The sequence below is a fragment of the Labeo rohita genome, chromosome 21 (genome assembly GCF_022985175.1).
Source record: "Labeo rohita strain BAU-BD-2019 chromosome 21, IGBB_LRoh.1.0, whole genome shotgun sequence".
Lineage (NCBI taxonomy): Eukaryota > Metazoa > Chordata > Actinopteri > Cypriniformes > Cyprinidae > Labeo > Labeo rohita.
In genome coordinates, this window is record NC_066889.1 from 23,466,091 (window position 1) to 23,481,133 (window position 15,043).

Consider the following 15,043-nt stretch of genomic DNA (forward strand, 5'->3'; position numbering starts at 1 on the left):
TTCCCTCGCTGCACCCACCCATCTAGGATACTATTGGTCAAATCACTCGTCGGTCATTTTCTCAGCCAATCGGAGCGGAGAACCTCAGTGTTTTGGTTCTGCGTGCTTGGTAACCTCAGCTGTCGGTGTGACTGTGCAGTAAGCGAATCAATGAAATTTAAGTATATAGATGCGTTTTGTGTTATTTTGGAATGGAGGAGGTGAAAGATGACAACACATACAAGGGGTTTGTAGATAGACTGACCCTTGGTATCACTCGGGTGTTAGGTGAGTAGAAATGTTTAGTAGAAATAATTATAGATCGCATCCTACAATAGGTTGCATGGTTGGTTTTCGATGGTCAGGATGGAAGGCCAGTTGACGACTAATTTAGCCAGACTGGTAGACCATCTAAGACCTACAAAGCAGATTAGAGTGGATTAATATGTTTGGTTTTCTTCATTAGGGTTGCTGTCTAAGCACTAATACAAACCAGGTCAATTATCAATGCCTAAATTGAGATTAATTTCTCATTTAATGATTGTTTAAATCCATATATGTGACCCTGGACCACAAAACCAGTCATAATGGTCAATTTTTCAAAACTGAGCTTTATATATCAACTGAAAGCTGAGTGAACAAGTTTTCGATTGATGTATGGTTTGTTAGGATAGGACAATATTTGGCCAAGATACGACTATTTGAATATATGGAATGTGAGGGTGCAAAAAAATCAAAATATTGAGAAAATCACCTTTAAAGTAGTCCAAATGAAGCTCCAACTAATTCATATTACTAATCAAAAATTAAGTTTTGATATATTTACAGTGGGAATTTTACTAAATGTCTTCATGAAACATGATCTTTACTTAATTTCCTAATGATTTTTTGCATAAAAGAAAAATCAATAATTTTGACCCATGCAATGTATTTTTGGCTGTTGCTACAAATATACCCCAGCGACTTAAGACTGGTTTTGTGGTCCAGGGTCACATATGAGCATTGCATTCATGTGTTTGACAGAGAACCTCCCAGGTGTGCTAGATGTACGATTTGTGGAGAAACCCCCTGCAGAAAAGCGATGCGTTCTCTCCTGGGAGCAGGTATGGGGAAATTTCAGTTCCATAAAAAATATTCTCAAAGCAAAGCTTTGATGTGGGTATGTTGACATCAGATGTGTTTTTCCCATGTTTTCCAGAAAAGCAACTGCGCTTTGCCGGAAGATCTAAGAGATTTCTATCTCACAACAGATGGCTTCATGCTTGCCTGGAACACCAAATTGGAAAGTGAGCACTGTGAAACATGCAGTTATCTCTTAAACCTATTATAGTTAGCTTTTTCAAATCTCATCTGTTTTCCTGCACATAATTTTCCAATTCAGTGTTATGGTTCCTCTTTAAATCTTCAAAAATCAAAAAGCAAGCTTTCAAGTGAATTTATATGCTTTGTTGTCTTACAGATGAAGTGGTTCCAGTGGGTTGCATGATAATCAACAGTGTTGCTCAACTACGCCCCCTGATTCAGTCGAATGTATATTCCCTCCCCAATGCACCTACTTTAGCTGATCTTGACTTCGATGAGGACTTAGATGGTGAGATTAGATTTCATTCTAAAGAAGTGCATTCATTCTAAATGCATTTGCATTGTTTATATAAATGAGTTTTTTATTTGTTTTTAGAATCTGATGGCCCTGAAAACCCTCATTTTGATTCTCGTAGCCGCATCTTTGAGCTGGACCCCTGCAATGGTAATGGCAAAGTTTGCCTTGTTTACAAGAACTGCACTCCAGGTGATTATGCATCCCACACTTAATCCAGAAAGATAAAAAGAGATAGAATACAGAAAGGTTCATATCAATTTAATCTACCATCTGGCCCTCTGTCTGCTGGCCCGTTCTGTGTAGGTGTAATGGCCCAGCAGTGTGAGGTGTGGTTCTTGGACAGATCGCTTTTCTGGCACTATCTCACCCCCTCCTTCACTGCCTACTACCGGCTTATGATCACTCATCTGGGGCTGCCGGAGTGGCAGTATAATTTCACTCCGTATGGCCCCAGCCCACAAGCTAAGGTCAGCATTATCTATTCAGATCTGTCTTCCTTAAAAGTTTTATTATTATTTTTTTTATATCTTTACAATGTTTTAAAACATTTATATTTAAACACTTACACTACCAGTCAAAAGTTTTTGAACAGTAAGTTTTCTAAAGAAGTCTCTTATGCTCACCAAGCCTGCATTTATTTCAAAGTACAGCAAAAACGGTACATTTTTGAAATATTTTTACTATTTAAAGTAACTGTTTTCTGTTTTAATATATTTTAAAATGTAATATATTTCTGTGATTTCAAAGCTGAATTTTTAACGTCATTACTCCAGTCACATGATCCTTCAGAAATCATTCTAATATTCTGATTTGCTGCTCAAAAAAATATTATTTTTATTATTATGTTGAAAACAGCTGAGTAGAATTTTTTTCTTTTTCTTTTGTATCATTATAAATGTCTTTATCATCACTTTGGATCAATTTAAAACATCCTTGCTAAATAAAAGTATTAATTTCTATAATTTCTTTCCCAAAAAAATTATACTGACTCCAAGCTTTTGAATGGTATAGTGTATAATATTACAAAAGCTTTTTATTTTAGATAAGTGCTGATCTTTGTTCCATTCATCAAAGAATCCTGCAAAAATGTACTGTTTTAAATATTGATAATAATAATAATAATAATAATAATAATAATAATGGTTCTTGAACAGCAAATCAGTATATTAGAATGATTTCTGAAGGATCATGTAACACTGAAGACAGGTGTAATGATGCTGAAAATTTAGCTTTGGTCACTGGAATAAATTAAATTTTAAAATATATTAACATAGAAAACAGTTATTTTAAATAGTAAAAATATTTCAGAATTTTACTGTTTTTGCTCTACTTTGGATCAAATAAATGCAGGCTTGGTGAGCAGAAGAGACATTTAAAAATCTTACTTTCCAAAAACTTTTGACTGGTAGTGTACATTTAAAACATTTATAGTATCAGATACGATATAAGATGATACATATAATGAAATATTATAATATTATTACGATATTTAAAATAAGTTTTTCTATTTTAATATATTTTAAAATGTTCAGATTTTTTTTGTGAAAACCATAAAAAAGAACAGCATTTATTTGAACTGCAAATCTTTCATAACCACACAAATGTCTTTACTGTCACTTTTTATCAATTTATTGTGTGTGTGTTCACAGTTTTGCTATGTAATCTACTACTACAAGCCAATTTTAAATTGATTTCTTGATACAGCAATGGGCCGCCCTTTACCAACCCCTGACATTCCATAGCGACTCCCATACTGATACGGCCGGTGAACCTTTATTGAACAAACTGGACCCAGCCAAGGCATTCCGTGGCAAGGCCAAGCCACCCACTCCCAAGAAAAAGCAGGCAGCACAGGTTCCAGCGAGCGGCGGGAGCACAGCCAAGGCACAAGGGGTCTCAGGAAGACACAGCGTGAATAAACGATAACCCAGTGTCCCGACAAATGCTCATGGAATGTTCTCATACAAGCATGTTGACTGTGCTGTATCTTTATGCTTGGCATTTACCCTGACTTCAGCAGCTTAATTTTATCCACTGATGCCCATCTGTGGCCACAATATTTATTAAAGATCAAAGATGAACAATCCTGAGATTCCTCAATAGCTTATAAAAAACTAAGCTGAAAAAGTTGGCCCACAGGCATCTCGACTGACATCCATTTCTCATATTTGGCCTGTAAACATTTCAAGTGTCCCCAGTGGAAATGTCTCTTTTCTTCTTTGGTTCCTGTACTATTCTTGGTCCTTAACTTAAGCAGTTGAAACTCTCACACAACCATCTCTGTACTGCCATTTTTGCACTTTTCCAGGGGAACACATTCAGGATCTTCTGCAGATGATGTCTTGGTGCTTTTAAGATCAGGGTGGTGCAGTTCTACAAATGCTTTGTAGATTACAGCCCCAGTTACTCCACCAATAAAGGGGGCCACCACAGGTACCCACCACCAGCCATTGCCTGCCCTGTAAATGAATTGAGACAACACTTAGTAATATATTTAATTATGTTGCTATGTTTCTATAATTAACATTAAGCCGATAAATAAGGTAAATGTAAATAAATAAATAAAAAATAAGTAAAAATATAAAATGAAAATATGTATTATAAATTGTATGTATAATGATATTGTAATATGTATTTTGTACAATATGTATTATTATGTAATATTTTTTTCTTTTAAATGAATAATACTGTAAAAGTAATAGATTATTATGTTTATTCAAATTTAATGACTAATTTTAGTTAATTTAAATATTTATTATTATTAATTATTATTAGATCAAGTCTCTAAATAATTAAAATAATTTTATCTTTACATTAAATTGTAGTGTAAATCATCTACCAAGTTCAAGCACTATTTAAAATATAATTAATTATTTTCCTGCCACAGATCTGATAAATCAGATAATTCTGATTTTTTTCTATCAACTTTTGAACAAAATCATAATGAATTGTTTCAAGTATAAATGTAAAAATGATCATTTATTTGTAATAATTCAATGCTATTTATTTTAATAATTGTAAAAAATATATATATTATTTTATTTTTTATATTTTATTTATTATTAAAAATTTAATTTACAAAAAAAAAAACGTGATTTTTTATTAAAGTTCCTAAAAACAACTTTATTTTTACAGTTTTAGTAACACCAAGTACAGTTAAGGCATGCATACTACTCATAATATTATCCTGTTACAGATCTGATCTGATAATTTTAACTATTCCTGTTGTCAACGTTTCAGCAAAATATAATAAAAGGTTTAAAGTTGTGCATATCAGGAATTCAAACCACAAGCTGCAATAGAGTTAGTGGCCGAAAAACCAGGAGGTGTTACAAATCATTCACACTGTTTCAAATACACACAATAAAGAGTGTTTCATAGCTTGATTTTAGATTTATTCACCTGAAAACTTCCATGCCCCAACCTGCCATCAGTGTGAAGACTCTTGGCGCCAGATCTCGTGTAGGATTGATGGGATAACCGCTGTTGCTCCCCAGAGAGAGACCAATAAGCAGCACTACGAGTCCCACACCCACAGGCTCACCTCCAGGCACAACCGGCTGGTTTCTCTGGTCTGCCAGAGCCATCAGACACAGCAACAGCATGGCAGTGCCCAGAATCTAATTCAGAGATTTTTTAAAAAGAAGTAGATGTGGATTACTGAGATGTTTTCATCAGCTATTTGGACTCTCATTCTGACGGCACCCATTCACTACAGTGCGGAGTATCCACTGGTATGCAAGTGATGAATGCTAAATTTCTCCAAATCTGTTCTAATAAAGAAACAAACTTATCTGCGTCTTAGATGGCCTGAGGGTGAAAACATTTTAAGTTAACTATTCGTAAACATTGTCAGGTTTTTGGTTCTTCATTAGGGAGCATTTATATTTATTTTCAAAATACCTGGTCAAAGAATCCAGTGTAGATTGAGATGTAAGGTGCTGGATATGTAGCGAAGATCCCAGCTGTTGCTTTGGGGCCCGACACAGTGAAATTGCCCCCACAATAATGATATATAGCATCTATAAAGCACAGTACAGATGTGAGCGAAGGAACCTTGTGGTAATTTATTTGACCCACTCCAACACTAAGAACGAAAATAACTCCTGAAGAAGATTTACCATGATAAATTAAAAAAATGGTCCCAGCAGCAAGGAAGGAACCCAGAAACTGTGCGAAAACATATAGTGGGAGCATCTTCCAGCGCAGATGTCCAAACACACACATTGTGAATGAAACAGCAGCATTCATATGAGCTCCTATGTGATAGAGAAAAACAAACTGCATGATTATATGTAACCCTGGACCAGTCGTAAGGGTCAATTTTTTGAAATTGAGATTTATACATCATCTGAAAGCCAATATATAAGACAATATTGACCGAGATACAACTATTTGAAAATCTGCAATATGAGAGTGCAAAAAAATCAAAATATTGAGAAAATTGCCTGTAAAATTGTGCAAATGAAGTTCTTAGCAATGCACATTACTAATCAAAAATTAAGTTTTGATATATTAACGGTAGGAAATTTACTAAATATCTTTGTGGAACATGATCTTTACTTAATATCCTAACGAGTTTTGGCGTAAAAGAAAAATAATTTTGACCCATATTTTTGGCTATTGCTACAAATATACCCATGCTACTTAAGAGGTTTTGTGGTTCAGGGTCACACTTGTCATTACGAAAAACGGCAATTTAAGTGAAGTCTGATCAGATGTTTGGGGTCAAGAGTGCCTCACCTGACACTTTTCCACCAACGTGCACACCCATAGCCACACTGAGCCCAAAGCCTACATTAATGCTAAAAAAATTTCCAAAAAAACCATTTCCTGTGATCACTTGTGCAACACAGCCAAGGCCAAACACCTGGAATTCAAAAACAGTCTGTCAGAGAAACTAGATAATTCATAGTGCAGCCATTACATGAAAATAAACTTTGGTGCAATGCTTGTTTCATGGCCACTTATCAAATAAATAAATGCATGGGCATTTATTAAGTTTTAATTAAGTTTTGCACTTAGGTGCCAAGATGACACAGAATTACAGTTGTTTACTGTTTGTGCATGTTAGTTCACAGTGCATTAAGTTAACTAATGTTAACAAACACAACATGCTGAAATTAACATTAACTAAGATTAGTACAATTTGCATTGCAGTTTACTGCTGGCACAAAAATAGGCACTTCGAAAAAAAAACTGATATAAAAATTAATTCTAATTAGTAATACTTAAAAAAAAAAACAACAAAACATAACAAATATTCAATGAAAAACTAAATGAAAAATTGAAATGTTGACTGAAATATGTTTAAATTGAAGTACTAAAATTACTAACTGAAAAACAAAAACTAAATCTCCTAAAGAAGAAATTCACTTCCAGAACAAAAGTTTACAGACAATTCGCTCACCCCTTGTCATCCAAGATGTTCGTGTCTTTCTTTCTTCAGTCGGTAAGAAATTACGTTTCTTGAGGAAAAAAAATCAGGAATTATCTCCATATATTGGACTTCAATGGTGGACCCAAGTTTGAACTTCCAAAATGCAGTTTAAACGCAGCTTCAAAGGGCTCTAAACGATCTCAGCCGAGGAAGAAGGGTCTTATCTAGCAAAACAATCGGCCATTTTCGAAACAAATTGACAATTTATATTCTTTTTAACCTCAAATGCTCGTCTTGTCTAAGTCCGTGTGAACACGTGAATGTTGTTTCCATTTCAGTACGTTTAATACAGTTAGGGTATGTCGAAAAACTTCTTACTCGTTTTCTTCCCCAAATTCGTCTGACATCGCTGCAGAAGTATCGACCCAGTGTTTACAATGTGAACATACAAAGATAAAATAATAATAATAAAAAAAACTGTACGATTGATGGAAAACAGCGATGTAGGACGATTTTGACGTTGAAGAAGAAAATGAGACGGGAGTTTTTCGACATACACTAACAGGTTTACACAGACTACACATGCACATCGCAGAGACGAGACAAGACGAGCATTTGAGGTTTAAAAAGTATATAAACTGTTCATTTGTTTTGAAAATGGCCGATCATTTCGCTAGATAAGACCCTACTTCCTCGACTGGGATCGTTTAGAGCCATTTGAAAGTTCATTTAAACTGCATTTTGGAAGGTCAAACTTGGGGGCACCATTAAAGTCCACTATACACTCTTAAAAATAAAGGTGCTTCAAAAGGTTCTTCACAGTGATGCCATAGAAGAACCATTTTTGGTTCCACAAAGAATCATTCAGTCAAAGGTTCTTTAAAGAACCATCTCTTTCTTACCTTTGTATAATCTAAAGAACCTTCTTTTGCCACAAAGAACCTTTTGTGAAACAGAAAGGTTCTTCAGATGTTAAAGGTTCTTTATGAAACCATTTAGACAAAAAAGGTTCTTCTATGACATCAGAAGCACTTTCATTTTTAAGAGTGTTTGGAGAACATTTCTAAAATGTTTTCCTCAAGAAACATAATTTCTTAACAACTGAAGAAAGAAAGACATGAACAGCTTGGATGACAAGGGGGTGAGTAAATTACCTATACATTTTTGTCATGGAAGTCAACTGAGTTGAAACTAAAACTAAAAAAATCTTAAATAGTAATTTTAAAGAGAACAAAAACTACTAAAAATGAAAAGAGCATGTAACAGAACTACTAAAAATTAAAATAAAAACTAAATTTAAAAACTAAAAGCTAATTCATAATATTAATAAAAACAGAGAACTGAAATTACATTACAGCTACTGAATGTAAAACAGAATTAGGTTTAGATGTTTTTTTTTGTTTTGTTTTTTTGTTTTTTGCTGTTGGCCAAGTTTATTGCATTTGATATAGTCACATTGATTTCACCTGACAATAATGGAAAAAGTATGTCAAGCCAATCTTTCTAAGAATAGAATTTATGTAGCACATGGTCTGACCCCAATCACCAATGCAATGCCAGGCTACTGACCACTCATGCAAACTGTGGGCATGTGATTGAAAGCATTACAATGACAAGTACACAATGCTCTATGAAGACACCATGAATGAATAAACACAATGAGACAGAAATCTAAACAGTAATATTCTATTCTACTGCCTTCCAAGCTTGGTATCATTACATGATAGCAGTTATTCACATCTCTATGCAGTGAAAATGCTAATAATTTACTATTAAGCAGAATAATGAATTCTCATCAAAGACACAAACTCTTACCATCATGATGAATGTGCAGAGAGTCTCTGCCAGGACCACTCGAATGCATTCATTTTTGATCTTCAACTTGGAAGCTACAGTAGGTGCCATATGGCCGTGATTACTACAATCCTCCATTCTGCTAACTTCCTGTTTCATTTCCCCTTGCTCTTTTTCTGTAGATATAAGCTGTTTTTCTGTTTCCCAGTTCAGACTTTTTGAATGGTTGTCATTGGGTTTAAATGGATTGTACTGTAATGTTTGTCAGTTGTTCAGCAATGTCTATTTATATGACGTTTTCGCCCCTCCCATTACTCACGTGTGCACCGTCTGAGGACAGGAAATAGACAAGCACCACATGCTGACAGCAGTATCACGAGTTGTTTAAACTTTAAAATGTTCCATCAGTATCATTCATAGATAAGATTATTCTGCTATATATCATATTTATGCACTGATATGTATGTTCTTACAGTATACAAGAATAATTCACTTGCATTTTAACTTTTGTGTGACTTTAAACTTATAATTTCTCATTGTGGTACAAGGTCTCAGCTTTAATTAAAACTTTTTGGTAACACTATACAAAGGGGTCATTTGTTAACATTAGTTAAATGAACGAACAATGAACAATACATTTATAACACTATTTATTCATTTTTGTTAATGTTAGATAAAAAATACAGTTGTTCATTGTTTGTTCATGTTAGTTCACAGTGCATGTTAACAAACACAACGTGATTTAATAATGCATTAGTAAATGCTGAAATTAAGATTAAAGATTAAAGATTAATAAATGCTGTAGAAGAATAGTTTGTTCTTAGTTCGTGTTAAGTATTTGTAGTGTTAGCAAATTTTTTTAGTTTTGACTGATTTGTGATATTTTTGAACATGAATTAATGAATGATTCATACTTCTTTGTACTTTGTACCCTGATAATACACTAATAATACGCTATCATCAGTATTTACCTTAAATTTTATAGATTTTTTAATGTTTATCTCTTACTGAGGAATGTGTGGTATAGATAAACAGGTAATAGCTGACCAAAGTACATGCCAATAGTATATAGACCTATATTCAGTATGGCCATATAGTAGTTTATGTATTATGTACAATTATATAATAACTTTTCATATATTGACATTTTAATTGTAGTTTAATTTTTTAAATTACATTTATTGTTTGATTTTTATTATTTTAATATTTAATATTATTTTAATAATTTATATATATTTTTTTATTTCAATTTACTATTTTTAAATAGTTTTAAATCATTTTTATTTCAGTTTTAGTCTTACTTTTGGTTCAGTTGGCAATTTAATTTAAAATTATTTGGTCACAATTTATTTTAAGGTCCAATTCTCGCTATTAACAACCCATTAACTATGACTTTTGCCTCAATAAACTTCTAATTTGCTGCTTATTAATAGTTAGGAAGGTAGTTATTAAGTTTAAGATTAGGTCATGCAGAATATGTGCTTTATAAGTACTAATAAACACCCAATATGCTAGTAATATGCATGCTAATAAGCAACTAGTTAACAGTGTGAATTGGTCGCTATACTAAAGCGTTACCATTTATTTTAATTAGTTACAAGGCAGTCTAATTTTCATTTAGTCCAAGTATTTCATCTAACATTCATATTTTTCTTTATTCATACTTTATTTCAATTGTTTTTAACAGCTTTTGATATAGTAAACGATAAACGATAGATAACAACGTTGATTAGCTGGTGCATTTTTTACTGTGAAAATTAAAAAATGTGTAATATCAAAAATGAAATGCAAAAGTATTGTTTCCAAACAATACTTTCCAAACTGCCTTCCTTCATATATATATTTTTTTTCATTAGAATGAAAAATACTCTTCTCCACACATAAATGGGTTAAAAACATATTTATGTCTATTACTAAAACTGAGGAAGGTATTATTTAGGTTATCTGTGCCCATAAGGACCCGTTCTGCATCTGGTGTGCTGAGATAGTGATCCTATAAGACACAAACACACGACACACACTCTCACACATACTACAAGGCCACCAGTTTGATCTAACATGGCCCAAGTTTTGTTTTATTACATTAATGTTTGTTAGTTTGTTGGCCAATTATGGACTTGAGAAATGTAATTGTTATATGTATCATATTTAATGTTATACTGTGGAAAATCATTTCTCTGTATTTATAATATTACACGATTTGGTAAGTAACATGACTTAAGAACTAAAACACTGAAAGGAACCTTTATAAGTAATTTACTTAGCAAAGATAAGGGCAATTAAGGCATGTGATAACAGGCTGCCGGCCTTTGCTCCTGCATGTAAGGGTAAATGATTTAAAAAATGTTTTTAAAAGCTACATGAATGATTTTTTGAGTGCAAGAAAACCATTGAAATAAAAAAAGTGTTTAATTTTATTTTTATGTGTCGATAAGGCCAGAATACACTCTTCTCAAAAGGGATAGTTCACCCAAAAATGAAAATTCTGTCAAGATGATATTTTGAAGAATTTGTGTAACCAAACCGTTATTGGTCCCCATTGACTTCCATAATATGAAAAAACAGTAATAGTAATACTATTTAAGTCAGTGGGGACAGTGTTTGGTTACCAACATTCTTCAACTTCTTTTGTGTTCAGAAGAAATAAACTCATACAGGTTTAGAACAACTTTAGGGTGAGTAAATTATGACACAGTTTTCATTTTTGGATGAACTGTCCCTTTAAGGATCAAAAAAATGTTACTGTAAATGTCTGTTTGTGTCTGTGCCAAGACTAGAACCTGCTGTGGAGAAAAGGTGACAATGATATCAGCTTATCTTTACTTTGTGCATTTCATTAGGTCAGGGACATTGGACGTTTCTACATTGTGTGTGAATGGGAATAATATTTTTCCACAGCTTCCTCGGCTTCCTGATTATCAGTCCTGAGTTTTGGCCTTGGCCTTCAGCATTGAGCTGTTCACTCAAGTGAGTAAAATGCCCCCATACAAAGAAGGTCCTGTGTAAGCCAGTGTGTGAGCCGTTTTTTGTTGTTTTTTTTTTTGTTTTTTTGAGGAACTGCTATGCTGTTTGCTCAAAAGAATGAAAAGGAAATCCGAGGTACAACTAATCACCTCAGGCAACTTGACCTCAGGATTTTCCTGATTAACGTCTAGAAAGAATGCAGTAGTTCACTCACATTGTTTCTTAGTTTTCACAAACATCACTTTCTGCAGGTTACATTACGCCAAATAAGAGTCACTGAACCATCGATTCAAAGCGATAATTCGTTCGGGAATGAAACACAAATAAATCATTGAGTCATTCATTCAACTGATCTGTTTAAAACATTAAATCATTCAGGAAAAACATCACTACTGTGTTGAAGAAAATCTGCTGTGATTACATTTGAAAGTGTGCAGAACAATGACAGCAGAGCAAAAAATAAAGTAATTAATACACAAATATTCATGTCTTGCCAAGACATAAAATGTTGAATAAAATACATGTATTTTTAATGAGTAATTTTTGTGTAACAAAATAGCTTGAAACCCCTAGAACATATATTATGTATTAATCATTTATGGAGTATTAAATACTAAAGTAACAACACACAAGCAATTCACAGACAAGCAGGCTTCATAAAGCAAGGAAACACCAACCGGTCGGGCTGCAACAATTCCTTGATTCTATTCGAGTATTCGATTTTTTAAAAAATACTCGATTGCATTTTGACCATGTCCAGTAGTCAGCAAAATACCGGACGTGGCGCATTTCACACGCTGAACCCGTTTAAACAATCATAATAAAATGCAAAATGTTATTAAGAATTCACAAAGGCTACGATTCAATTAAATAAATATATGCAATGCAGATTTAATATATGCCCTTTAATTATTTACATGCGTCTATAGTACATTGCCTCTCAGCAGCTCCTTTCACAGTAAATGCCAGTTTGCCAGGTTTTCACAACAAAACCCGTTCAATTGCCACTCAGAAGTAGCCCAAATGTGTTTTGAGGCGGCGCCGTTAAAAATAGCGTTCCGGGGGGAGGGGAATACACGGTTTTGGCTGGTTTCCCCTGGTACAATTAGCATTCCAGGGGCTAAATATTACGTTGTTGGGGTTGCGTCAACCTGCGGACATGAAAAACAACCTGCAGCAACAGTATTAAAGTAGCCCAATTCTGCAGGAAAAGCGCAGACTTGGCAACACTGGTAAAAACAATCATCAAGCCATTGGCGACCTCTGCAGGTATAATTGGTTATAATGCCTAATGTCCATTGTCTATTGTTTATAATACATTTTGTATTTTAACACTTTTGTTCAACAAAATCATATGATCACTTGCTTTTGACACTTTTTTGAGTAACTTTAGACACAATATTGTGTGTCTAAATATTGTGTCATACCGCGGCCGCCTAGTTGCGCTCTAACTCTAAATAAATAAAGGAAAATTATTTCTAAACTTGGAAAGTAATTTGAAAAGAAAGTGTTTTTTACTTGTTTTATTTTACTGCATATTTAAGGAGCTGCTGCATAAATACACCTGACATCTGTTACAGAAAAAAGGAGAAGAAAAAAGAAGGACAAAAATGTATTAGTTTTACTTTTTATATTTAAACACCACATCGCTGTGTTTACATCTGCCAGCATCGCAATTTATTTTCAAATAAACGACCGTTGGTTACGGCGACGCAAAGAATTTTGGGTTATCTGTAGCAATGACGGATACACCGCAAGTATTCTCCGAATTCCTTTGAAAGAAGGACGCATTCAAAGGTCACATTTGGAGTGTCCTATTTGCTTTTCTGAAATTAGACAGCCTCTATGACGTATGTAGCTGTCGAATGCAGCCTCCGGAGGGTGCATCCTTCGTAATGAGACGTAGCTGTGTCTCATTACGAAGGATGCACCCTCCGGAGGTCGTATCCTTTGGAGGTCGCATCCTCTGTAGGATGCGTATGCGGAGTGTCTTCAAGCCTAGAATTAAATGACATGAGCTGTGTCTCATTACGAAGGATGCACGCTCCGAAGGCTGCATTCGAAGGCTACATACGTCATAGAGGCTGTCTCATTTCAGAAAAGCAAGTAGGACACTCCAAATGCGACCTTCGAATGTGTCCTTCTTTCACAGGGATTCGGAGGATGCATGCGGTGTATCCTTCGCTGCTACAGATAACCCACAATTCTTTGTGTCGCCGTAACCAACGGTCGTTTATTTGAAAATAAATTGCGATGTAAACACAAGCGACGATGTGGTGTTTAAATATAGAAAGTAAAACTAATACATTTTTGTTCTCCTTTTTTCTTCTCCTTTTTCTGTAACAGATGTCAGTTGTACTATGCTGCAACTCCTCAAATATGCAGTAAAATAAAACAAGTAAAAAACAGTTCCTTTTTTAATTACTTTCCAAGTTTAGAAATTTTCCTTCATTTATTTAGTGTTGGAGCGCAACTAGGCGGCCGCGGCGTGAAACAACAACAATTGTCGAGTCCAGTGTAGACTGTTAGTGTGTTGTCATAGCAATGTGATACTTTCTTTTTCCTTTTCCGTCCGTCCTACGAAGGCCGTCTCATTTAATTCTAGGCTTGATGACACTCCGCATATGCATCCTACAGAGGATGCAACCTCCAAAGGATACGACCTCCGGAGGGTGCATCCTTCAAAATGAGACACAGCTATGGCCTTCGTAGGACGGACGGAAAAGGAAAAAGAAAGTATCACGTTGCTATGACAACACACTAACAGTCTACACTGGACTCCACAATAACGGCTGCGTCCGAAAGCTCTAAAACGCTGCCTTCGGAGGCAGCATTCCAAGGCAGGAATGCATCAAGGCACGTCCGAATTTTAATTCTGCTTCACTCTCTGTCTCCGGAGGTACCTTCTTCTGATGGAATTTAGAAGGCAGCATAGATGTATCCTTCGCTGCCTTCGATTTCCCACAATCCTGTGCGTGTGCGTCATATAGGCTATATAAATAAAGATATTCTGGTGAAATTAGACTTGTTACTTTATAATAGATGAGATCTTGACCATGATATACTTTCTGAATCGTAATAGTGTAAAAAGCATAATAAATAACATTGTTTGTAATAATAGTATTTAATAAAATGTTAAAAGGGTTCAAATGAGTAGTGAATAAGAATAATATTAAAAAAAAATAAAAAATCTCACTCATCTTCTCCGACGCACAGACCTTCGGTGGGTAATGCATTGAGGTCTTTATCTATTATTAAGTTGGCTTGAGAAAGCCAACTTACTGATCTACTATTTAAGATTATTATTATTCTTCTTCTGAGCCAAA

General features: G+C 34.4%; 2 protein-coding genes across 2 annotated transcripts; one reads left to right on the plus strand and one right to left on the minus strand.

The window, feature by feature from the left end:
- Nucleotides 1–80: 80 nt before the first annotated feature.
- Nucleotides 81–3,505, plus strand: tpgs2 (tubulin polyglutamylase complex subunit 2). The gene is made up of 7 exons (XM_051092860.1): nucleotides 81–267; nucleotides 1,003–1,082; nucleotides 1,178–1,265; nucleotides 1,439–1,570; nucleotides 1,658–1,768; nucleotides 1,883–2,046; nucleotides 3,284–3,505. Exons 1-7 carry the CDS (start codon nucleotides 192–194, stop codon nucleotides 3,503–3,505), a joined length of 873 nt encoding a protein of 290 aa, XP_050948817.1. The 5' UTR covers nucleotides 81–191.
- On the minus strand, nucleotides 3,186–9,498 carry aqp7 (aquaporin 7). Its single transcript, XM_051092859.1, has 6 exons — nucleotides 8,775–9,498; nucleotides 6,323–6,449; nucleotides 5,701–5,838; nucleotides 5,483–5,601; nucleotides 4,982–5,199; nucleotides 3,186–4,038 (listed from the first exon to the last, which is right to left on the minus strand). The coding sequence occupies exons 1-6, from the start codon at nucleotides 8,910–8,912 to the stop codon at nucleotides 3,846–3,848; spliced, it is 933 nt and encodes a 310-aa protein (XP_050948816.1). The 5' UTR covers nucleotides 8,913–9,498; the 3' UTR covers nucleotides 3,186–3,845.
- Nucleotides 9,499–15,043: the final 5,545 nt, after the last annotated feature.

What these genes read in the sequence shown, in the direction of transcription:
- aqp7 (XM_051092859.1), bottom strand. Translation starts at nt 8,912, where the DNA reads ATGAAACAGGAAGTTAGCAGAATGGAGGATTGTAGTAATCACGGCCAT. An exon ending in CATTTTTTTAATTTATCATG is followed by an intron (nt 5,602 to 5,700) that starts GTAAATCTTCTT and finishes TGTGCTTTATAG; the next exon opens with ATGCTATATATCATTATTGT. An exon ending in TGGGGCATGGAAGTTTTCAG is followed by an intron (nt 4,039 to 4,981) that starts GTGAATAAATCT and finishes ATTCATTTACAG; the next exon opens with GGCAGGCAATGGCTGGTGGT.
- tpgs2 (XM_051092860.1), top strand. Translation starts at nt 192, where the DNA reads ATGGAGGAGGTGAAAGATGACAACACATACAAGGGGTTTGTAGATAGA. An exon ending in TGGTATCACTCGGGTGTTAG is followed by an intron (nt 268 to 1,002) that starts GTGAGTAGAAAT and finishes TGTGTTTGACAG; the next exon opens with AGAACCTCCCAGGTGTGCTA. An exon ending in GCCCCAGCCCACAAGCTAAG is followed by an intron (nt 2,047 to 3,283) that starts GTCAGCATTATC and finishes TTCTTGATACAG; the next exon opens with CAATGGGCCGCCCTTTACCA.